The sequence below is a fragment of the Vigna unguiculata genome, chromosome 10, assembly GCF_004118075.2.
Source record: "Vigna unguiculata cultivar IT97K-499-35 chromosome 10, ASM411807v1, whole genome shotgun sequence".
Classification (NCBI taxonomy): Eukaryota; Viridiplantae; Streptophyta; class Magnoliopsida; order Fabales; family Fabaceae; genus Vigna; species Vigna unguiculata.
Genome location: NC_040288.1, coordinates 4,653,757 through 4,678,389, shown reverse-complemented (window position 1 = coordinate 4,678,389; position 24,633 = coordinate 4,653,757). Strand labels below are relative to the sequence as shown.

The following is a 24,633-nucleotide window of genomic DNA, read 5'->3' as shown; positions in this document are numbered from 1 at the left end:
ATAAGGTTTTAGTGATAAAAAAGTATAAACACACTTTCTTATGTTATGCTTATAAGCCTTCTGATGTGTATTTTATGAAGTAAAAGTTGTTAGATCTACTAAAAGCATATAAATCAAGCAAGACACTGCCGTATATGGTAACCTTAATTGATTAACAAAACACGTGCTCATAAATATCCTTTTACCCATAAAATCAATTGTATAGAAAGTTTCAATTTGCTCAAATTAACTTAAACTTTGCACTTAAAGTTGAGGCGCAATTTTCTTTTATAAATGCAGAAACAACTTGTTTGAATAATGTTAAAAAATAAACCTATATAAAGAATCACTGGTTGTAAGAAACGTGAAGCAATCAATATTTGTACAATATCATAAACATATTATTCCAAATGTTCTTTCAATATTTCCTTATTTATAAGGAAGCGCAACATTTTACAAGACCATGTAGATGCAAACGATTGTGTTATCAATGACAAAACGATTGTATATTTCTTTATAGATACAAAAAAAACTTCAGCTATCTTTATTTCATAATGCAGCATCTTTTGCGAGGATTTCTCAATGAAATACTATATGCTAAAAGGTAAAAAATTGACAAAACCAACAAAGAGAAAATAAATACAATAAACAACTCAAGTAAAGCTAAGGAAGCACAATGCGAGGAGCAGAAACAAGGTAAAATAAACATGAATTTCTTAACTGTAAGCTAGCCTATACTGAAAGAAACACAAGGAAAGTATGAGGAAACATAAATTGCACTCATGGTCAAAAGGATTAATCCCAAGAGATCTTGCTGTTCTCAAAGAAGATAAATGACTTATCAGAGGTCACATTACAACTTTCTTTACAAATCTAACGAGGGAATTTTTCTTTGGCGCAGGCTCCTTTTGTAAGTCATTTAATTCATCACATATCAGATAGACAATTGTGTTCTTGACTACCAATTCATGAGCAGAAGTCACACAAATCTCCACCTTGTCTCCTGATTCTAAATTTGATATTATACCTTGCCAATCTATATCATTAAAGGAAATTACCGTTCCATGGTTGTGTATCTGAAATGTGCACTTTGTGTAATTAACAATTAAGACACTTCTAAGGCATACAGGGGCCACAATTTCAGGTGTTGATAAATAAAAAACACACAAAGCCATTCCCTTCAAGTCATGATCTCGAGGCACGGTGAAAAAAACAGAACGACCCTCACCCATGTGGCCGAACCAATAAGGATCATTATCACCTGGGAGAGAAACATCGCGTGACTCATTGCTTGCAAATACCTATATCATGAGATAATCATTTTTGATTAAACAAAAATTAATACTTGGTTAAAACAAATCAGGTTAATAGTTTTGTTGAATGTATATCATCACCATCATTTCTTTAGGGATTCAGAATTCGGTTCTGTTTTTTTCTCTCATAGTTTATATTTCTACGATCATTGGGAATAAAACAATCATGTACCAACTAAAGCAAGAAAGTGGGAATCAATTTGCTAGTACTTAGTACAAGCATCATCACTTGGGTAGTTGGTTATTAAAATCAAATACTTTTGGATGAAGTTGTCTGTCTATAGAAGTGTTGGGTGCTAAAAGTTTAGAATTGTAGTTTATGTCACATACTTTATTAGGATTATTGTGTTCTCTTAATTAATAGATAAAATGACTGTGAAGATAATGAACGAAGGGAAAGCTAGAGAAGAACCTTAGAAATGATATCACTGACAGCATTGAAGAAATCCTTGCATCTTCCAACACCAATCAAAGAATACTTGAAGTGCTGCTGTGAAATTTCTGATTTTGAAATATTTACTCCATATTCGATCAGAATAGTTTCAACAAGCTTAGATAATTGAAACTCGGTGTCACATTGTACCGAAACACTTCGAAGATTTGCGAGGGTGCTAAGCAATGGTGCAAAATCATTCCAACCATTATCCTCAATATCCATGCAAATTGAGTGAATATAAGATAAGGGATTCATTATTGGTGATATCCAAGACCGAATGATAGAAGGAAAAAGATTAAATGAAAATCCCTCACATCCACGTAGAAATATATATCCAATGTTTTTTGAGCTTACAATTGAAATGGGCACTTGTTTCACAGCTGCATTTTCAGCAATTAGAATTATCAAGGACTCCATTTGCACTATATATTTTTCCAATAGGTCGATCTTCGAACAACCAGAGAGAATGAGAGTGTTTAATGATTTTAACTTGTATAACTCTCTTGGGAGATTGCTTAGACTTGTACAGTCCTTCAAATTTAGCAATACAAGATTGTTGAGACATCCAATAGAATGGTGTACTTTACGCAAGCTTGGACAATCTTTGAGAATGAGCTGTTCAAGACGTGGTAGTCCGGAAAAGTCAGGAGTTTCTCTCAAGTACATGGAGTGACTAAGATTAAGGACTCTTAGCGACCTCAAAACCTTTACAAGGATAGTATTTGACAAAATATTAGAGAAGAAAATAAAAAATTGAAACAGTTATAAGTGGAAACAAATAGTATTTTTATTTTAATTAATCTAAGTTTTAAAAGAAAATGACACGTGATAAAAACCTGAGGTTCTTTCCAGACGAATCGGAGAAAACTGTTTTTTAAATCAATCGCTATTGCATCATGCAGATAAATGTCTTTAGGTAGGTTTTCTGAAGAAAACCCATGCAAACTGATCCATCTCAATTTACCAAAATCTCTACTGAGTCTCAGAAGCCTTGATGTGTCTCTTACCATTGAAGGATAACGTTCCAATAACTCTCTTGTGGCTATTAAAAACATTTTCAAAGACAATCTCTGAATGACTTTTGTCTGCTGTGATGAGAAGAGCTAAGAAAAACAAATATATTGCACATGAGAAAGCAAACACTTCCAAAAGAAGTTTCAAAACTATAGATAAAAAATGTTCTTACAGTGTTCTCTAACAGATCATTTTCTGCATCCTGACCAAACCATAGTCGAGCGTTCTTTCCAAGTTCCTTTCCTGAAATTTCACGAATAATTTTTCTTCCCATTTTTTGTAGCAACGGTTGCATTCCTAATTTGTTATTCTTTTTTACTTGTATGAGGTTACGCTCAATGAGAATTCTTATTCCACTATCAGCATCTACTCCACAATCATTTAGAATCTTTGTAACAAAGGTTCTGCCTTTACCAACAAAGAAACAACATACATCAAGGAATAAATCTTTTTCCGTTTGATTAAGTAAACCTTCGTAGCTTATTTTCAATGTCTGTGAAACTTCATGTTGGGGACTTTTGTCTAATTGTAACAATAATCTATTCCATTCTTCTTTCGTCCTTTCATACAAACAACTTCCAATGACTTCAAGAACTAGCGGTAGTCCTCCACAATAAACAACTACTCTTTTTGCAAGGTCATTGTATTCTTCTTTTGGTTTTTCTTCTCTAAATGCATGCCAACTAAGAAGCTCAAGGGACTCATTTGTGCTCAACAGATTCATCCGGAAAATAGAATCAACTTGATGTATCCTTAGTAGGTGTTCTTCTCTTGCTGTAATTAGTATGACAGTTCCTTTAGCGAACCAAACATGACTATCGTATAGGTCTAATAATGGATCGTATTTAGTATTGTCAAGTACGATGAGCAATTTTTTCCCGGAAAGTTTTACCCGAATCATTTTTTTTCCCATCTCAACGCTGCGTATCTCCATCTTTGTGTTTAGGACATCCGAAAGTAGTTGTTCTTGTAAATGAACATGCCCTCTTGTTTGAATAACTTGTGCAATATCTTCAATAAAACTTTTCTGTGTGAATGTACCATGAAGTTGATGGTAGATAGCTTTGGCAAGGGTGGTTTTACCCGATCCTCCCTCTCCCCATATTCCTATTATACAAACTTCCCTGGATTTATTTTTTATAATTTGAATCACATCTTTCACGCAGGATTGTAATCCAACTGGAAATTTAGTAGCAGAGAAGACTGGTAAATTAAGAACGCCCTTAACAATTTTGTCCACAAGTTCAGCATCACTCCTTCAAGTTGAATAGCAATTACAGAAGAAGTCACATATTACCAAAATTATATTCCTAGCCCAAAATATGGTTGATTGATTGAGTGAGTGATTTACCTGTAATTGCTCTCATCCCATCCAAATAAATTTGCTGCTTTGGTGAGTGCGTGGCTCCACCTGGACATGCCATGCTCCAGTTGTTGTCCTGAAAATGTTTTTTGTGCAGTTGCTTTGAATGTTTCTCCAAAATCACCCTTCTGAAAACGTACATCGGATGGCTGAATTTCGTAATATACAGGAAAAACATGTCGGGAATAAGTTTCTTGCCATTTGATGATTTGTTGGAGCTGATGAAGACACCAAGCAGATTGAGAATAGGTTTTGGTGAAAACAACTATTGCTACCCGACACAGATTGAGAATAGGTTGTTGGATGTGCATGTCATTCACTGCATTCTCCTCATGAAGGAAAGTAGTGAGCCCAACAGTAGAGAGAGCATAATCGAGATGAGAAACAAATTTCCTGCGGATGTCTTCTCCTGTGAAGTTGATGAGCACATCGTACTTCCGTGGGAGTTTGGAAGTTGAAGAGGCGAATTCTGTGGGAGGAATTGAAGACGCCATGAAGTGTTAGAAGCGAAAGCTATAATGCAACACAGTGAAAGAGATGATATCTGTACCGACACAAAAGCATTCAAAGTAGATAAAGATAGTAACTTTTTTATATTAGTGGAAGCGCATTATGACTACTACAAAACACTTTTTACTTTACCCATTTAAGAAATTAGACCAACACACCACTTTGAACCACAGACAAAAAATATAATATTAAAATAATAAGTATGAAAACTTTTATAATTATATTCTGTTTTTGTAAATTTACATATTAACTACTTTTTATTGTAAAAGCGTTATAGTATCTCTATTTTTATGTTAAGAATATATCTCTTTAAATTTTAAAAAAATAACAAATGCACATTAACGTATATCTATGGAGGCCATTGTAATATGAAAAAAAAAAAGAAATTATAAATACAATTTAGAGAGATATATCTATTCCTGAATTTACTTTTAAAATAAAATCGAATCAAAAGAGATGTGTCATCATTCCTTTTATTAAAAACCCAAAGTAATGTAATTTTTCCTCCTATTTGAAATACAAAATTATATGGTACACATAACGTTATTTCAATATCATTTTTTGTTGTAATTATTAAACAAATATTTTATTTTTTTTCATTTATATTTATTATGAATTCTAGTTTTCTGGTCTATATCTCAATTTAAGAATTTAATCAGTTCTTGATTTACTAATTTAATCTGTTTTGGATTTACTAAAGCAATCATACCCTTAGCGGTAAAAAATTGCTTATGATTTTTACATGTGAAGTCAAAGGTTAAGGCTTCTAAATTCTGGTAATGACAATGATTCTTGGATTGAAATAATATGACCAATGGCAAATAACTTTTCAAAGATTTAAAGCCAACCAATATCACCAAAGTTCTGATAGGAATTGTGATTATATTTCGGTCAAAAGTAAGGGAATTGATGCAATAACAAGTTGCTCACTTACAAAGTTCATTTTTGACGTGGTTTTTGTACCCTAAATTCAACAAAATCTATTGAGTGTCGGCCAATTGATGGAAAGGGCTTTCAAAGTTGCTTTTGAAGACAATTTTCGCTTGATTAGAGATACAACGAATAAGAATATTTTTAATGTGAAAATGAAAGGGAAAAGTTTTGCTCTAAATCATCGGAGGAGGAGCGAGCTGTTTTCCCAGCCAAGGAAAACATTACAAAAGTTTGGCACAAGTGGCTTGGGCATTATATATCGCCGCAAGGGATCATAGAAATGAAGTCCAAGAAAATGGCAATTGATTTTCTAGAACTTGACGATCACATACCAACATGTCAACTAAACTAAAGAGGATGAATCCAATAACTACCAATAACTACCGTTGATTACCAACTTGAACAAATACTTATGAAAAGATATTTTTAAGATATTATTTTTTAGTTGCACTTCAAATTTGTAAGGTCATCTGTTTGTCTTTAATTTTTTTATATACACATCTATTTAATTATTTTAGTTTATCTAAAAATTCTAATGTAAAATCAGGATTGTATAAAGGTTGAGACACCCCTAAAGTATATATATATATATATATATATATATATATATATATATATATATATATATATATATATATATATATATATATATATATATATATATATATTATTTTGTTGATAAAAAAAACATACCACCATGCCATGCTTTATTTGGAAAGAAAAGAAAAAAAAAAAAAAAAACCACTTTCCGGTCAATACATTTGAGTTTCTAAGACAGATCGGTGTTTGCATATCCTAAAACAAGGAAGTGTCAATGAGATGCTTTAGGACGGTCTACATTCAGAATTTTAGTTGTTATTGCTTTCCTAGTTTTAAAAAATTAATTTTAATTTATTTATTATCTCTATTTTCATGACTTATTTCTAGAATCACATTATTAGTGTAAGTTCTTCTTAAGTTCTATAAATTATAATATTTTTATTTCAAATAATATGATCAGATATCCTTTGTTTTAATTAAATTCTGCTTTTTCATAAATATTCCAACAAGTTCACAAAGATTCCAATGACCATCAATACATCTTTGGAATATCATAGATTTATCCGAATAAAAAAACGTATTTATAAGTTGAAAATAATTGCAAAAATAATGAAATAACGACATACCTCTGAATAGTATACATTAACACAGTTATACAACCACGTGGAATATACCTCTATATCTTAATATAATAGTATTCATCGATAAACCTTAACATCCTAATCTTACAAGAAATTAAAATCTTCCTGCAACTCTTTTTAGAGGCCAAATTTCTTATTACTGACGAATTTAATGATAAGGTTTATCAATAAAGTGGGTATCGAGCAAAGTATAAGGCCCACTTTTTCGTTATACCCTTTATTTAAAAGGTTGTTCCAAACTATTGGGCCTTATGGCTGGTCAAAAGGAGAAAACAAACTTAAGTCTGCTCTAACTCTCTTGTCTCTCGTCACTTTCATAAAAATCAGCTGTCACCTTTCCTTGCACCTAAAACAGTGCTCTGCTAGGGTTTAGTTCCCGCTCGTTCGTACTAGCTCAAGAGTTCACTCCATCTCACGTAAGTTGATTCCCTAACCACACCTTCCTTATTTCTGATTCCATAATCGTGATTGTAGCGAGGATTCACCGTAGTAACACGCTTTGAATCGGTTCTGCCATATTTTTTTCCAATTCGCGAATCTGCTCCGAGGTCTGTCGTGTTCACTAGCTTGAGGATCGGGGTTTTCTGCTAGCTATTCTAGGTAAGGGAAGCTAGGGTTTCGAGTTTTAAGTTATGCTTGGCTTGTTCTTGAGCTTGCTTGATGTTTGTATGGATTGATCATTTTTTTTTGGTACGTGAAATGTTTTGTATGATTGCTTAGACATGAAAATGCGTATGCTGCAGGTGAGATCAGGGGCAAGAACTGGTAATCTCGCCCAGGCGTGTCAAACTCGCCTAAGCGAGTCTGGCGGAGACTCGCCCATGTCTTCTGCGCGAGTTGTCGCTCAGGCAGGTGGTTCTGGTTTCGAGAGAGAGACTGCCTCGCTCAGGCGAGGAGAGCTCGCCTAAGCGAGCTAGCGCGTTTGGTCCTGCCCAGATTTATCGAGCTCTCGCTTAGGCGAAGGGGAGCTCGCTTGAGCGAGGGTACGCTCTAGTTTGGTGTTTCCTTTCCTGTCCTTTAATGTTTGGCATGTAATTGATGGGGATATTGTATAATGGCATGAAAGGTATAAATATGCATGAATGGGAGGGTGTATGAGTTATGAATGACAAACTTGAATAAATCCTTGGCATGAAATGAGCATGAAATGGTTGGTTGTGAAAGTGGCATGGTAGTGAGATGGGTTGAGATTCTAATTCATGGATGGAGCATGATGAGTTGGTATTGGTTTGACCTGGAATATAAAAGAGGTTGGTTATAAGAGTTGACATATATGCACTGGTGCAGGAAGGCCAAAAGAGCATAGCTTTTGGCCTCGGTTAAGAACCGAAGCCATAGAGCCCCCTTCTGCCTCGGTTCAATGGAACCCGAGGCCATAGAGCCCGGCCTTTTGGCCTCGGTTTTGGTTCCACCCGAGGCCATATGTCCTTTTTTTTTTAATAAATTCGGTCCCCTTTTGGCCTCAGTTTTCGCTGCACCCGAGGCCATATGTGCTTTTTTTTTTTTAAATTCGATCTCCTTTTGGCCTCGGTTTTGGTTGCACCCGAGGCCAAAAATACGCTTTTTGCTTCAGTTCTGGTATGAACCGAGGCCTAATATGTTGTTTTTTTTAATGCAGTTTTTGTTTTGGTGTTATTCCCACATTTAAACCTGCAAATTTTGTTCAGCATCCAGCACAGACCAGAATAGACCAGAACAGAATATTTTATAACACATCCACAATTCAAATTCATTTAAAAGACAATTGCAAATCATTTACAATCAAGATACATGTCCTAATCAATAGTATTGTACATTTCAATTATATATTTGGCACATGCTATCCTACCAAACTTGATGGACTTTGCGGGAATTGCTGCAGGACTCTTGAATGTCTACAAAATAATAGATTAAGTTAAGTTAGTATGTAAAAAGGAAATATTGCAAAGTATTCGTTTTAATTCAAATATATATTACCGTTTTCCAATTTGTTGTAATACGAGCATGCACAGTGGTTGTCATCCATTGCATTATATAGTAACCGCACTCATATGAGCCGGTTTGTCTATTACACTACATTATATTAACAACGTTACAATTAATTAAGGAAGAAAATCAAGCAAACAATTATGAAGATATGAATAGAAATATCAAACCTAGAGAGAACACCATACAAGACCTTTTGCCTTAGCCGTTGATCTCCCTAACAACATGTTATGTGCAGCAATTGAACTATGATATAGGGAATAAGTTAGGATATTTTTATATAACATGTCATATTCATAAGATTGATATTGAGGTTCTTACCAATCTATCACTTGTCTAAGATGGTTGGGGGGAGGGCGATGCAAAGAGCAAAACCACACAGCAAGGTTCTCCCTTACGGAAACCACAAGTAACTGCCAATGTCGCCTGATAAGAAAATAAATTCATTGTTATGCATTAAAATGACTGATTATATTCATAAGTTAACAAAAATGACTTACCTAGCAACATAAGGGACAAAATAAATTTCTTTTCCACGTTGAAAGCATTTGGTCACATATGCTTGGATGTCATCAAACTTGTTGCCTTCATGGGTGAATTGGGGGTCTATAAACCCATATAGATCATTCAGCCCCATAGTTTGAGTGACACCAGACAGATACCTAAACCAAAAATTGATTTGATATAAGTAAATAGATAAATATATGAAATAACTATATATAATGACTAAAAGACTTACATCATTCATAACTGAATAATGGTAATATTGAGTTCCTCTTGTCCCCGTGCAAGCTCCAAGACATATTGGGAATGCAAGTAAAGTGGGATGTCAAATAGTTGACACAAGGACATCTGAACTTCACCTCATCATCACTTCTCCCCTCATAACGTTGCGCAAATTTTATAAATTCCTCTACTCCATTCTCATACTCAGCGCTAATACGTGGTAAATTAATCCAATCTCGATCCATACTGAAATTGCGTGAACAATTTCAGTAATCTTTGAATCAATGCTCACGTCGTAATCAAGGTGTGACCCTATCCCATTTAAGAAGATTCACTTTCTTTATTTTATTGGTACATATTACTTTTAAAATACATATCTTAAATTTCACGAAATTTTGCCAGCATTTCGCATTGGCCTTCAGGATACACGAAATAAAAGTGATTATACACCACAATCAAATATGCACCCGAAGATCAATACAAAACACAATTGACAAATATTCATGAATTTTAAGATATGTATTTTAAAATATATATATATATATATATATATATATATATATATATATTGCACTAATAAATTACTAGAAAGTGATTAATCTTCTTAAACTGTCCAATCGGACAATTCAAGATTCAATATATTTAAATTATTAGTATTGTATCCCCTTATATCTAATTTAAAAAAAATGTAGTTTTTTCAAAATGAAAACTCGGGGACGATACATAATTTACGTATTGAATCTCAAACGGGAAACTAAGGCTAACTCACATATAAGAAAAACAAACAACATGTTTTAACAAATAATTAATAAACTATATAAAGCAAACAACATATTGGCATCATAGGAAAATATTAGAATTAGGAACCTGGGTAAGCGTAAAAAGAGCAGATGACAGCGGAAGATGATGCAATTCAACGCGTTCGAAAGCTACAAGAGATAACAAAAAACACAAGAGAAAGTCATAACAAATAAAAGCAAAAACAACAATTTCCTTAACATCATATATTACCTATTTAATTATAGTGTTTTTACAATTCTCTTAAATTCAGACTTAATGCTCTACATTTGAAGACACAATGCTTTTAAATTGGGACTCAATCCTTTCACAAAATTAATCAAAACACTCCAAACAATTTCAATCTCAATCCAAATTAACACTCACAATAACTAAAATTTAAAATTAACATACACAAAATCGAAAACCAAACAAAAACGCGTTGGAAATTTACCTTAAAGAAACCGCGACGCGACAATTGCGGCAAAAGAACGAAGATGTTCGCGTGGTGGTGGAGGGACGCTGGAACACTTGCAGAGAGACAGAGAGAGGGACGACTGACCAGAGCAGCGTGGCCGGATGCGAGACGAGACGGCGGCAGGGGGCTCGCGTGGTGGTGGCCAGACGCGAGACGAGACGGCGGTGGCAGGGGGCTTGCGTGGTGGTCTCGCGTAGTGGTAGGAGACAGCGACGACGGCAGCGCAACGGTGGCAGTGGCAGCACGGAGCTCGCGTTGTTGGAGTGGCCGGAATTTGTAGAGAGAAATGAAGGAGCAGCTGGCGCACGCGAGGAAGAAAGGGGTTCTGTTTTTGAGCCCTAATTAAACCATATGGCCTCGATTCAATTTAGAACCGAGGCATATAACCCCTATTTGGCCCCGCTTCCCTAACACCCAAGGCCTAAAACACCTTTGGCACCGACTTTTCCACAACCGAAGCCTATAGGTCCCAACGTCAATGACATTTTTGAAATTTCTGGCAACGTTTTTGGCTTTGGGCCTCCTTAACCGAGGCCTATAACTGCTTTTGGCACCGGTTTTTTTTGAACCGAGGCCAATAACTGCTTTTGGCCTCGGGTTTTGTGTGAACCGAGGCATAAAAGTTGCCTTTAATTTCAAAATTGCCATCGCACCGTTATATGCTTCGGTTCCTCGCCAACCGAGGCCTATAAGGCGAGGTAAAAACGCAATTCTGCACTAGTGATGTATGTATATATGCGTGATAATTATTAATTGGTTGTTTGAATATGTTTGGTTTGTGGTCAGTGCGTAATTCCTTGAAATCTCTAGGTGAGATTTCGGGGTCGTGCTTTAGTGGTCGGGACGTAATTCCATGGCCCCTGTTAGTGGGTGTCAATGGTGGTGCCCCATCTATATAACTTGGTAAGGATTCAAGGTAAGGATTGCATCCTAACGCTCTAAGGAGTCAGTTAGTCTCACTTAGAGCAGACTGACTCTTGTGGTGAGAGTAGCAGGAGGCCTGAAATTCATTAAAGGCTAACCTTGTGTGTGAGGGAAATTGATTCATTGTAACACTTGTAACACATAGCTCGGGGGTGAGCAGAGGTATCCACCACAAGTGTAAGCATCCGCTGAATCCGACCAGGTTATATGTATCCGAATGAGTCGAGTCGAGTTAGTGTATTGTTTGAGAAGTCATAACATGCTTGGTTGATATATGTATATCAAACTGTGAAAATATATTTGATTGTATTGATGAAATCTTCTTGGCTCTAGCTTACCCTTTCTTGTTTGAATGTCTTGTATGTTATCCTTCTACTTTTGCGATGATCATCAAATTATTGATGGGAGCAGATGCGAGAGGTACTCGTGGCCAACAAGGGAGAGAGGATTCCGCTGCATAGTCCACTCGGGCTGGGCTTGATGTTTTCTTGTTGGGTTTTTCTTTAGGGTTATGGCCCATGTATCAGTTGGCTTTTGATTTCTTTATGTTCCTCTTAAACTTTATAACTTGTTTTCCTATGACACCGTGGTATGCCTTGAGTCTTAAGGAGTTAATTTAAAACACCAGGACTACGCTATTATGTTATCTTGTACGACGTTTCCGTTAATTATGTTTGTTGATTAAATGGGACGTTGCACAAAGACAAATTAAGAGTTTATGAAATTTAAAACAAATTTAAAAATAAAATATTTTATTTAGAATTTATTTTTTGAGCTTTATGTTTATACAAAATTATTTATTAAATTGTCATAATTAATTTTGTTTAATATTTCTTTTTGAATAGATCTTAAAGTTAATCCATTTAATATTTCTTGAGACATTGATGGTCTTAAATATATTTTTATTATCTTTAACTTTTAGAAACTCCTTATTTATTAGAAAAATTCACACTAAAATTGTTAACATTATTGGATAAGTTTTATATGCATTTGGAAAAGAATATATATTTTTTATATAATTAAGAATGTAAATTAGTTTATCATTTTTCAAACCTATAATTTTCCTTAAGATATTTAATTATGAAAATAAAAAATTCATCAATATCTAATAAAAATTATAATGTTTTAAAGATTTTTCAAGATTTAAACATTTTTCTTTCAAAAATGTACAATCTAGAGACTTTGATTTTTTAATACTAAATAAAAACCCAAAACTAGCTTCATATATTTTAAATTGTTCCAATCTACTATGAAGCATGGTAATTGTTTTATCTACAATATACAAAAAGTAGTCAATTCTAAATTATTCTTGAAGAGATTTTACAATTTCATTCTTAACATTTTCATTAAATACGTTTTTCACGAAATTTAGGTTCTATATTCATTTCAAAAGAAATTTCCTTGATAGAAATGAATGCATCTTCAAATCTATTTTCTCCATACCTTTCAAAAAAATGAAAGAAGATATTTTAATTGTTCAATAGCTTCATCAATGAATGAGATAAAACAATAAAACTTGGTTCTGCTCGTTAAGAAATCAACTCGATAGTAGACTTATCTTGAAGTGTCAAGTCTCTTTCTCTTTCTCTTTTTCTCAAGTTTCAACTTTTTCACAAACCTGCAGAGTTTATTTTAAGATTAATCATTATTAAAAATAATTAAAAAAATATTTTTCTTCAACTCAATAGTAAGTCTTTTTTTCCTTAAACTTGAATCATCTTCAACAGAAAACCCAGCTTTGAATTATGTTCAAATTAATCTTATCCACCAAAACACTAAACTCTAATCTAATTAATAGTTTTGTAGAAAAAAATGAGTTCCTCGTCAAAATATATGTAGAAAAAAAAACTCTCAAAACTCGAAAATCGAAAAGTACCGAAATACATAATTGGGCAAAAGAAACACATTTCTAATTCTAATACAAATCCAAAACAGAATAACATCTAGCGTAACATAAATAGAAAGAAAAAACATACTAATCAGAAATGAGGATGAAAAAATTGGTACACACAAACAATATGAGATTCAAGGAATATAATATGCTAAAACCCTAAGAAAATGATACTTAGAAGAGAAGGAAATAAGGAGGTAAGAGAAGTGACATAAAAATAAAAAAATAAAATAAAATCCAGAGTATTATAAGAGAATAAAGATAACTAATCATTATTTTTTTTTAAACAAAATTATAATTTTCTAAGAAAAAGTTCTAACTTATTATAATTATCATTTTTAATACCAATAAAAATTAGAAGACACTAATAATAATTAAATTAAATTTTATTCTCAAACATAAATTTATAATTAATTTAATAGAATTATATTAATAATAAAATACTTTTTTAGTTTTTTTCTTAAACATAATTTTCTAATTAATTTAGTAGAGATATATTAGTACTAAATTTCTTTTTAGTATGAAATATCTAAGATAGCTTTTAAGTAAACGAGATAAAAAAAAAAGCCATCAATGTCATAATCCAAAATGTAAAAGCTATATTTTAAACTATGACCAACAAAGAAAATGAAATATCAAGCAATAAACTGTCACTCATATAATGCTTGAGCAGAATCAGACAAAGTCTTAATTCTTGTCACACCATTTTTTATCAATCAAACTTAAAGCTAAGTAATTTTTTACCGCTAAAAGTATGATTGCATTAGTAAACTAGGACCTGATTAAATTAAATTAGTAAATCAAGAATTGATTATATTGTTCAAATGAGATATAGACTAACAAGCTAGAACTAAAAATAAATATAAATGATAAAAAATAAAATGTTTGTTTAATAATTACAACAATGTATTGAAATAATGTTACAAGTATGTGTATCATATAGTTTTGCATTTCAAATAAAAGAAAGATTACATTTACTTTGCGTTTTTTTATAGAAGTTTTCATATTTATTATTTTAATCTTTTTTTCATTTCAGTGGTTCAAAGTGAATCTTGGTCTATAACTTCTTAGATGACTAAAGTAAGAAGGGTTCTGTAATGGTATTAACGCGCTTCCACTACTATAAAACAAATATTAAAGCTTCGGCTACTTTGAATGCTTTTGTGTCTGTACCCAGATCATCTCTTCCAATTCCTTCCATGGATTTCGCCTCTTCAACTTCCGAACTCCCAAAGACGTACGATGTGCTCATCCACTTCACCGGAGAAGACATCCGCAGAAAATTTGTTTCCCATCTCGATTCTGCCCTCTCTGCTGTTGGGTTCTCCACTTTCCTTCTTCACCAGAATGCAGTGAACCCAATGCACATCGAAGAACATAATCTGAATCTGTGCAGAGTAGCAATTGTTGTTTTCACCGAAACCTATTCTGAATCTGCTTGGTGTCTTCATCAACTTCAACAAATCATTCAATGGCACCAAACTTATTGCCGACCTGTTCTGCCCGTGTATTACGAAAGTCAGCCATCTGATGTGCGCCTTCAGAACGGTGATTTTGGAAAAGCCTTCGAAGCAACTGCACACCAAACATTCTCGGAACAACAACTGGAGCATGGCATGTCCAGGTGGAGCCACGCACTTACCAAAGCTGCACATTTCTATGGATGGGATGAGAGCAATTACAGGTAAATCACTCACTCACTCACTCACTCTGTAAGCATATTATAAGCTTGTGTTTTAATTTTGATAATACATGACTCTTTCCATAATTGTTATTGAACTTAAAGGAGTGATGCTGAACTAGTGGACACAATTGTTAAGGGCGTTCTTAATTTACCACTCTTGTCTGCTACTGAATTTCCAGTTGGATTACAATCCTACGTGGAAGATGTGATTCGCACTATCGAAAATAAATCCACCGGAGTTTGTATGATAGGGATATATGGAATGGAAGGATCTGGTAAAACCACCGTAGCCAAAGCCGTTTACAATCAAATTCATGATAGATTCGTGGAGAAAAGTTTCATTGAAGATAATGCAGAAGTTAGTCGAACAAAAGGTCATGTTTATTTACCGGAAAAACTTCTTTCAGATCTCCTGAAAACAAAGGTGGAGATACATAGCGTTGAGATGGGAAGAAGTATGATTTGGGGAAGACTTTATGGTAAGAGGGTACTCATTGTACTTGACAATGTGAATGAGTATGAGTATGGTGCATTATCCGACCTATGGGAATGTCGTGGATGGTCAGGCAAAGGAAGTGTTATAATAATTACATCAACACATGAAAGCGTATTAAGGACACGTCAAGTTGATGCTGTTTTTAGGATAAATCCAATGAACGCGAACGAGTCCCTCGAGCTTCTTAGTTGGCACGCATTTAAAGAAGCAAAACCCAAAGAAGAATACTGTGACCTTGCCAAAGCATTAGTTACTCATTGTGAAGGACTACCTCTAGCCCTTGAAGTCATTGGAAGTTATTTATATGAAAGGACGAAAAAAGAATGGCATGGAGTATTGTCCAAATTAGTGAGAATTCCTCAGCTTGCAGTTCTACAGAAATTGAAAATAAGCTTCAACGGTTTACATAATCAAATGGAAAAAGATTTATTTCTTGATATATGTTGTTTCTTTGTTGGTAAAGGCAGAGCTTATGTAACGAAGATCCTAAATGGCGGTGGAATAGACGCTGATTGTGGAATAAGAGTTCTCATAGAACGTAGCCTCATAAAAGTAAAAAAGAACAATAAATTTGGAATGCATCCTTTACTAGGAGATATGGGAAGAGAAATTATTCGTGAAATTTCAAAAAAGGAACCTGAAAACAGTAGGCGGTGGTTTGATGAGGGTATGAAACATGCAATGCCAAAAACTACTGTAAGAACATTCTTAATCTACGGTTTTGAAACATCTTTTTGGAAGGGTTTGCTTTCTCAGGTTCAATATATTTGTTTTTCTTACCTCTTTTTATAACAGCGGACAAAAGTCATTCAGACATTAACAGATTTCTTCAAACCTTATCCTTTATAGGTAAGAGACACATCAAGAATGCTGAAACTCGCTCGACATTCTGAGTACCTCTCTAAGAAATTAAGATGTATCAGTTTGCAAGGGTTTTCTTCAGAATACCTACCTAACGACTTTTATCTGCATGAAGCAATAGTGATTGATTTTAAAACACAGTCTTCTTCGACTTATCTGGAAAGAACCCCAGGTTTTTATTACTTGCCATTTTCGTTTAAAACTTAGCTGAAAATAAATATAGTATTTATTTCCACTTATAACTATTTTATTTCATCATTTTCTTTTCTAATATATCTTATCAAAAAACTGTCTTCTTGAAGGTTTTGGCATCGGTAAAAGTCCTTAATCTAAGTCACTCCAAATACTTGACAAAAGCCCTTGACTTTTCAAGACTACCAAGTCTTGAACAACTCATTCTCAAAGATTGCCCGAGATTGCATGAAGTGCACCAATCCATTGGATGTCTGTGCAATCTTACTTTGCTAAATTTGAAAGACTGTACAAGTCTAAGCGATCTCCCTAGAGAGATATTTATGTTGAAATCATTAAAAAAACTCATTCTTTCTGGTTGTTCGAAAATTAATCTATTGGAAAAAGATATAGTGCAAAAATGGAATCATTGATAACTCTAATTGATGAAAATACAGCTTTCAAACAAGTGCCTTTTTCAATTGTTGGCTCAAAAGGTATTGGATATATATCCTTACGAGAACTTGAGGGATTATCACATAATCTTTTTCCTTCTTTCATTCGGTCTTGGATGTCACCAACAATGAATACCCTATCTTATAAACATTCGTTTTGCATGGATATGGAAGATAATAGTTGGGATGATTTTGCACCAAAGCCTAGCAACCTTGCAAATCTTCGAAGTGTTTTGGTGCAATGTGACACTGAGTTTCAACTATCTAAGCAAGTAGTAACTATTATGACTGAATATGGAACAAATAGTACAAAATTAGGAACTTCAAAGCAGCACTTCAAGTCTTCTTTGATTGGTGTTGGAAGATGCAAAGATTTCTTCAATGCTGTCAGCAATAGCATTTCTCAGGCTCTTCTCTATCTTTTCCTTTGTTCATTACCTTCACCATCAATTTAGTTATAAATTAACAGAACACAACAATCCTAATTACAAATTATGTAGTATAAACTACAATACCAAACTTTTAGCACCCAGCGCTTCTCCAGGCACACAAGTTCATCCAAAATTATATAATTTTAATAACCAAGTGATTATGCTTATACTAAGTACTAGCAAATTGATTTCCACTTTCTTGCTTTGCTAGATTCATGATTGGTTTATTCCCAATTATCGTTGAAATAAGAGAGATAAAAACAGAACCTTACTCAACAAAATTATTAACCAGATTTGTTTTAAACATGTTTTATCTCATGATACAGGTATTTGCCAGCAGTGAGTCATGTTATGCTTCTCTCCCGGGTGACAATGATCCTTATTGGTTGGCCCACATGGGTGACGAACATTCTGTTTCTTTTATTGTGCCTCAGAATCGTGTCCTGAAGGGAATGGCTTTATGTGTCGTTTATTTATCAATCCCTGAAATTGTGGCTACTGAATTTCTTAGAAGTGTGTTAATTGTTAATTATACAAAGTGCACATTGCATATACACAACCATGGCACGTTAATTTTCTTTAACGATATAGATTGGCATGGTATAATACCAAATTTAGGATCAGGAGACAAGGTGGAGATTTTCTTGATGTTTGGTCATGGATTGATAGTCAAGAAAACAGTTGTGTATCTGATATTTGGTGAATCAAGTGACTTAGAAAAGGAGCTCGTGCCAAAGAATAATTCCTTCATTAGAATTATAAAAAACTTGTAATGACTTCTGGTAAGTCATTTATCCTCTTTGAGAATACCAGCATCCCTTGAGTTATAGAATTAATCATTATCTCCTTCAGTGTCTCATACTCTCGTCGTATTTCTCCGAGTTTAGCTTACAGTTAGGAAATTCATGTTTCTTGATCTTCGCATTGTGCTTCCTTGGTTTTATTTGAGCTGTTTATTGTATTTACTTTCTGGTTGTTGCTTTTGTCAATTCTTTTACCATTTAGCATATAATATTTCATTAAGAAATCCTTGAAAGCATGAGCTTTGAAGCAATCTCTCCTAGTTGAATGCAGTTTCAGGGACAATTCCTGGGTAGATTTTCATGGTTTTGGTTCTCTAAAGCCAGGCTGACTAAAAAGCTAAAGTGACTCAATTTCGTTTATAGCATCCATTTTATAAAAATAATTAACTTTGAGTTCGTTCAGCACTTGAACATCTCTGGTTGTAATGATTATCACAGTTCCTTGACCGAACCATTCACGACTCTCGCATAGGTTTTGTAGTTGGCCTAACTCGTTCACATCATCAAGCACAATGAGCAACTTTCTTCGAGAAAGTTGTTTCTCGAAGTCCCTCCAAGTGTTTTTCAACCCGAACTTCAATTTTAGGACATCATAAAGAATGTATTCTTGCAAATCAACATTTCTTTTAATTACTGGATCCCAAACTTCTCTAATATTTTCAACAAAACTCTTACCAATGAATAGACGATGAATTCGATTATAGATGGCTTTGGCTAAGGTAGTTTTACCCGATCCTCCCATTCCCCATATCCCTATCATACACACTTTGGTGGAATTATTTTCAATGTATCCAATCACCTTTTCCACGTGGGACTCCAACTCAACAGGAAATCGTGTAATAGACAACTCTGCATAGTCTAGCTTAGTCTGAACACGACTAACAATTACCTCCACAAGTTCAGCATCATGCCTTCAAGATGAATGGTAATGTATTGAAAAAAAATTGAATGACAACCTTAACATACGCTTCATTCACTCTCAAACAAAAAGAAAGTATGAAGGATTCATTTGCTTACATGAAATGTCTGATATCCAGACCATTGATACCTGCAGCTTTGTTGAGTGCACGACTCCATCTCAACAACGCATGTTCCGTTTGTTCTCCTGAATAGCTTTTGTGTGCAGTTTCTTCCAACGCTTTTCCAAAATCATCCTTCAGATGACGTACATCCAATAGGTCAATCTCGTAAAATACGGGCAGAACAATCTGGTCAAAAGTTTGGTGGCATTCAATGATTTTCTCAAGCTCAATAAGACAGCAGGTAGATTCAGTGTATGATTTGGAGAAAACGATTATTGCGATCTTAGAGCCTGCAATTGCTCGCATGCGTTCTTCCTGCTTCATTCCCTCCTGCAGATTCTCCTCGTTAATCAGTGTTTTTACTTGAGATTGTGAAAGGGCCGAATGAAGATGGGAAACAAACTTTCTACGAATGTCTTCTCCCCAAAAGTTGATGAAAACATCGTATATGAACTGAGGTTCTGATTTTAAGAAGGATGAAGACGAAGATGATGATGAGGAAGAGAACTCCATTTGAGGAATTGAAGTCAACTCTTCAAACCTAAAGCACAAATGCTAAAAGATGATAGAATAAGAGTTGCTAATGGAATCTGATAAGACATTTCAGGATTAAAAAACTATATTAATATTTTGTATCAAAATTTACGCGACGAATTATAACTTGATGGAGGAAGAAATGGAGGATGGAAGAGAGAGAGGTGAGAGGAGCCGCAGCCAGAGGAGGCATGTGTTTGAGGACATTGATGTTGATTTGGTGGTAGGAGAGGAAGAAGAGAAGAAGAATGATGAGGTGGTGGGAGAGGAAGAAGAGAAAGCAAGAGTTAGCATATGTATTCCTCCCAAAAATGCTCTTTTATTGATGAGATGCAGATCTGATCCAGTCAAAATGGCAGCTCTGGCTAACCGTTTTTGGGAATCACCTGTTCACAAAACCAAATGTCAAGAAGAAGAAAAAGAAGGGGAAGAACATGATGAAGAAGACATTGTGGATGAAGATGAACAAGAAGTAGAAGATGATGACACACAGCAACCCATCAAAGTGAAAGAGGATGAGCAACAAGTAGAAGTAGAAGAAGAAGAAGAAGAAGAAGTTGAAAGAGAAACCATAGAAGATACCATTTGCCAAAGAGAAACAGAAACTATGGTGGTGGTCAGTGAAGAAGAAGAAGAAGAAGCCGGGAAGGAAAGCTATGAAGTTGAAAGCGTAGGAAACATAGAAAGCAGAGAGTTTCATGAAGTAAAAGAAGAGGAAGAAAAGAGTGACCAAGAAGCAAATGAAAATGCCATCGAAAAAGGTGAAACTTTAACACATTCTGAAGCTCATTCAGATCTCCACAACCTTAAAACCGAAGGAAAAGAGGTTAATCTCCAAGAGGCTATAGAAGTGAGAGAAAACAACGAAAGCTCAGAAATTTCTTCCACCCCAGAAACGTTCACAGCTTCAGAACCCACCCCAGAAACGTTCACAGCTTCAGAACCGGAAAACGACGACGGAGAGCCAGAAACGGAAGCAGTGACGACCGAAACTTCAGAAGGGTCAACGGAGGAGGAAGAAGAGAAAGTGACTACGGAGACCGAAACGCAAGAACTCTGAACCCCTCTCTCTCTCTTAACCCTTCTCTCTCTACCTCTGCCTTCTCTCTACTTGTGTCCCGCTTGTTTCTCCTCACCTTTCCTCTCTTGTATACTTGCAATCATAAATAAACGAGGAATTTCAGATCTCTCTCCCCTCCCTCTGGAATCGAAGTAAGTTTGTATGGAGTAGTTTCTTTCTAGGCATCTACGGATGCCTTGAGTAATATTTATTAAAAGATGCAATAATCATTTAAAGGCTTAAAAACATTTTATGTACAGAATTTTATCTTTCTGTCTTTATTTTTGTTATCCTAAGATGTAAATTTATGAGAGAATATCAAACCGGCTCTGCCAGATTTATATTCTCATAAGCTTACATTTCCCCTTTTCCATTTTTATTTTCCTCCTTATTTCCTTAAGATGTAAATTTATGAGAGAATATCTAACCGGCTCTCCCAGATTTATATTCTCATAAGCTTACATTTCCCCTTTTCCATTTTTATTTTCCTCCTTATTTCCTGGTATCAGAGCGAGAAATCCTTGGATACCTTTTGAATATTTATGTGATTGAAGTGGCTTGTATTCGCTAGGATACCCTTTGTAGATCGGGCAGGTTATGGCCAGAAGAGCCAATAGAGCCATAAGTCCCATCTGATCTGCCTCTGAGGGTTGAGGAATACTTTGCATATTGCGACACTCTTTGCATATATATTTTCTTGTTAATATGTTTAAAAAAAAAAGAGTTGTTGAGTCTTATGATTATTTATATTCTTTTATAAATATTACTCTACAGTGTATTCCGTAGATTCCTGACTCTTATCTCCTATTACTGCTTTTCCGCTTTGCCTACTTACTATTGTTTTGCTGCCACTACACTGCTTTCTTATTTTTCTGTTTAAAATTTTCTTTAATGGATAACATACAGCCATTCCTAGGCTCCGACTACAAATCAGCTCTAACCGCTGTTGAAAAAATTACAAACTCTCCTCCTGTAGGTTATAAAAAACCTACTTCAGAAGTAGACCCCGTACACACAGTCCTTATAGGACAAAATAACACTATAATAGCTCTTTTAGAAGAAGTTTCTAGAAAATTGAATCATATGATTGATTCTACTAAAGAGACGAACTTGTCCAAAGACATAGATGGTCTTATAAAGCAAGTATCAAAACTATCTTTAGGGACACATACACCTATAAAAACAACTTTTAAAAATTCACAGAAATTTATCAAAGTTATAACTAAAAAAGATTCAAAAGCTGCAAGTACCAACGCAACACCCTCTTCAAACAATGATAATAGTTTGTAATGATAACACAAACCAATACCTCTACACAAACACAAACTGATAATATTAATATGAATAGTACAACAGAACCTAGTAGCACACAAAGATTCTCTGGAACCCCCAGAAGACTAAGGGAACGTCAGACTAGAAGTCAAAATCTTATACAACATCCAGGAATCTTAGATAGATTCTTAAACAGACAAAGAACTACTAACATTAGAAGATTAGAAGATTTAGTAGATATACAACAAAGTACAGATATAGGATCTAACTCAAGGATAGATTCTCTAAATCTTAGACAATTATACAACATAGGGTGGCTAAGTTCGGAACGAACAAGCCTCTATCGATATAGGAGAATAGAAGATTTTCATCTCCCTGACAACACCTATGAGATAATCCCTCTAATATCTCCACAAACAGGAAGACAATTACAAAACCAATAAGGAAGATATGTCCACATGGGATTAATTACCATTGGAGTCAGATCCTTAGCCAGACATATGATTGGAGCTAGAGCTTTGATAGTTCTACACGATTCAAGATTTCAGAATAATGATTCACAAAGTGTAATAGGGATTTTAGAAGTAGATTTAAATCAACCCTTTTCTCTTATTTATCTTGCTCCAAATTTCACATTAACTTTACAAGATTTTATAAATCATATAAACTTAGAAGTACAAACGATAGGTTTTGGACCCAATTGGATTGGTGAAAATCTACATTTAGACATAACCTTCATAGGAAGAATAAGCAACCACATTTCTTCTATGTATAGAATAAACACTAGACCATTAGAAGAAGCCATTAGCTCTTATGGTACACAATTCTTACCAGCCCAAGCTTTCACAAGAAGAAATGAAGGACATTTATGGCAAACACACTTACCCAGAGAAGAAAATAATCCAATTATAACCCCTTCTTCTGCTATTTTACATAACAGGTCTAGAGGACTTAGTCTAAGTTTTGTAGACTACACAAATATACCATGACTGGACTTAGAACAAGATAGGTTAGCTGAAAATAGACATAGCACTTCAGCCATTCCTGATAACGAACACATTTCCATGATGAATATAATACAATACGAAGAAGATGAAAATGATGAAATGACTGATGAAGAATGGAATCATCATCAGGCAATTATAGCCATGTATAGACAAGGATCTTTGAATCCCTCTACAAACACAAATATTGAAAATATTTACGATGAAACAGACGATATCATAAATAATTTTCTTGATAACCTGCATTTAGACAAAGAAGACAGCTCTTCAGTAATCATTTTAAAAAGAAACCTGTAACTTATTGAACCGGTTTTTAAGTGACCGGTTACCTAGAGTCTAAGTCATTTAGTGACGTGGTCTGTATTTGGATGCTGTGTGTTTTTACCCTTCAGTCTATTACCCAGTTATGAGTAAAATTACTGTGTCACAGGTAAGAACACTTTACTGTCCTCTTTTGGAGACTACCGTAGAAATCATGTCTTTGGAATCTTCCTAAAGTATTTGGTCTGAGTCTTCATTGTCAGAAGGGAAAGAAGATCCAGGAGTTCCTTGTCCGTGGCTTCCTGTTTCTTCATAAATTTCTCTATATATCCTTTCTTTTTCGAATCTTTTAACCAGTATTGGACTGGCTTCTATAGGGAAAGGATGAAATTTGTTTCCCATAAACTTTTTCCAGTATATTTTGGTATTTATGGTTTCTTTTAAAAGGATATATTCGGTATTATCCTTTCTGGAGAAATTCCAATTTGACCCTTCAACATAAGCTTTCCAAAGTTGGTACTGGTATAGCTTTTCTTTGTTGAGTGATAAACCTTTTAAGGGACCGTGTTCTAGATGGACATGGGCCTCTGGGTTTGATTCTGTGAATAGTTTTATGACATGTGTTGCTACACTATCAGGGGTTGTGGCGCTTTTTGGGGATGAGGTGATTTGTAAACAGATATTAGTCATATATTCTGCCTGTATTTCATTTACTACCGAGTTTATCTCCTGGGTTAGAGAGTTGAATTTTTCGGTAGGTGGGATAAGAAGTGTTTGGAGACATCCTGCCTCTAATAATAGTGAGGGACATATGACTATGTCTCTATATAATTGATTTTTAAAAGTTTTTAAATCAATTTGAGCCTTTCTAAAAATGAATTTTATTTGGCACGTGCATTTTGTGGTTACTGTTTTGCAATAGTCCGAAGACTCTTGGCATGGTGTTTTTGTGTCAAAATAAGTTTGGGGTTTTACAAATAATCCATTGTAATTTTGTGTTTCTGCATGAACTTCAAACAAGAACTCTTGTATGACTTCGAATTTTGCAAGAAAAATGTTTGGGTTCATTTGTGGTGAGAGGCTACAAGA

General features: G+C 34.5%; 4 protein-coding genes across 8 annotated transcripts; 2 read left to right on the top strand and 2 right to left on the bottom strand.

The window, feature by feature from the left end:
• Positions 1-737: 737 nt before the first annotated feature.
• On the bottom strand, positions 738-4,672 carry LOC114167222 (TMV resistance protein N-like). 4 transcript variants are annotated; one of them, XM_028052237.1, is made up of 5 exons: positions 4,094-4,668; positions 2,915-3,998; positions 2,565-2,831; positions 1,705-2,433; positions 738-1,280 (listed from the first exon to the last, which is right to left on the bottom strand). In XM_028052237.1, the coding sequence occupies exons 1-5, from the start codon at positions 4,597-4,599 to the stop codon at positions 828-830; spliced, it is 3,039 nt and encodes a 1,012-aa protein (XP_027908038.1). In that variant the 5' UTR covers positions 4,600-4,668; the 3' UTR covers positions 738-827. The 4 variants fall into 4 exon arrangements, with proteins under 4 accessions (XP_027908038.1, XP_027908039.1, XP_027908040.1 ...); XM_028052238.1 differs by having other exon boundaries at positions 2,736-2,831; positions 4,094-4,667; XM_028052240.1 differs by having other exon boundaries at positions 919-1,240; positions 4,094-4,672.
• Positions 4,673-14,538: 9,866 nt separating this feature from the next.
• Positions 14,539-18,395, top strand: LOC114167008 (TMV resistance protein N-like). 2 transcript variants are annotated; one of them, XM_028051903.1, is made up of 4 exons: positions 14,539-15,174; positions 15,277-16,426; positions 16,520-16,703; positions 17,915-18,395. In XM_028051903.1, exons 1-4 carry the CDS (start codon positions 14,588-14,590, stop codon positions 17,929-17,931), a joined length of 1,938 nt encoding a protein of 645 aa, XP_027907704.1. In that variant the 5' UTR covers positions 14,539-14,587; the 3' UTR covers positions 17,932-18,395. The 2 variants fall into 2 exon arrangements, with proteins under 2 accessions (XP_027907704.1, XP_027907703.1); XM_028051902.1 differs by lacking the exon at positions 17,915-18,395 and adding an exon at positions 16,834-17,139.
• On the bottom strand, positions 17,306-19,951 carry LOC114167011 (disease resistance protein RLM3-like). Its single transcript, XM_028051905.1, has 3 exons — positions 19,409-19,951; positions 19,191-19,302; positions 17,306-17,595 (listed from the first exon to the last, which is right to left on the bottom strand). Exons 1-3 carry the CDS (start codon positions 19,924-19,926, stop codon positions 17,545-17,547), a joined length of 681 nt encoding a protein of 226 aa, XP_027907706.1. The 5' UTR covers positions 19,927-19,951; the 3' UTR covers positions 17,306-17,544.
• A 102-nt stretch (positions 19,952-20,053) lies between these two features.
• LOC114167010 (cilia- and flagella-associated protein 251-like) lies at positions 20,054-21,137 on the top strand. Its single transcript, XM_028051904.1, has one exon. The coding sequence runs from the start codon at positions 20,078-20,080 to the stop codon at positions 21,005-21,007; it is 930 nt and encodes a 309-aa protein (XP_027907705.1). The 5' UTR covers positions 20,054-20,077; the 3' UTR covers positions 21,008-21,137.
• The last annotated feature ends 3,496 nt before the right edge of the window (positions 21,138-24,633 follow it).

Coding starts and splice junctions, on each gene's coding strand:
- LOC114167222 (XM_028052237.1), bottom strand. CDS start 4,599: ATGGCGTCTTCAATTCCTCCCACAGAATTCGCCTCTTCAACTTCCAAA. Junction 2,832..2,914: donor ATGATCTGTTAGAGAACACT/GTAAGAACATTT, acceptor TGTTTTTCTTAG/CTCTTCTCATCACAGCAGAC. Junction 2,434..2,564: donor TCGTCTGGAAAGAACCTCAG/GTTTTTATCACG, acceptor ATCCTTGTAAAG/GTTTTGAGGTCGCTAAGAGT.
- LOC114167008 (XM_028051902.1), top strand. CDS start 14,588: ATGGTATTAACGCGCTTCCACTACTATAAAACAAATATTAAAGCTTCG. Junction 15,175..15,276: donor TGGGATGAGAGCAATTACAG/GTAAATCACTCA, acceptor TTGAACTTAAAG/GAGTGATGCTGAACTAGTGG. Junction 16,704..16,833: donor TTATCTGGAAAGAACCCCAG/GTTTTTATTACT, acceptor GTCTTCTTGAAG/GTTTTGGCATCGGTAAAAGT.
- LOC114167011 (XM_028051905.1), bottom strand. CDS start 19,926: ATGGAGTTCTCTTCCTCATCATCATCTTCGTCTTCATCCTTCTTAAAA. Junction 19,303..19,408: donor CTGGATATCAGACATTTCAT/GTAAGCAAATGA, acceptor TTCATCTTGAAG/GCATGATGCTGAACTTGTGG. Junction 17,596..19,190: donor TGGAGTCCCACGTGGAAAAG/GTGATTGGATAC, acceptor TTGATGGTGAAG/GTAATGAACAAAGGAAAAGA.
- LOC114167010 (XM_028051904.1), top strand. CDS start 20,078: ATGGAGGAAGAAATGGAGGATGGAAGAGAGAGAGGTGAGAGGAGCCGC.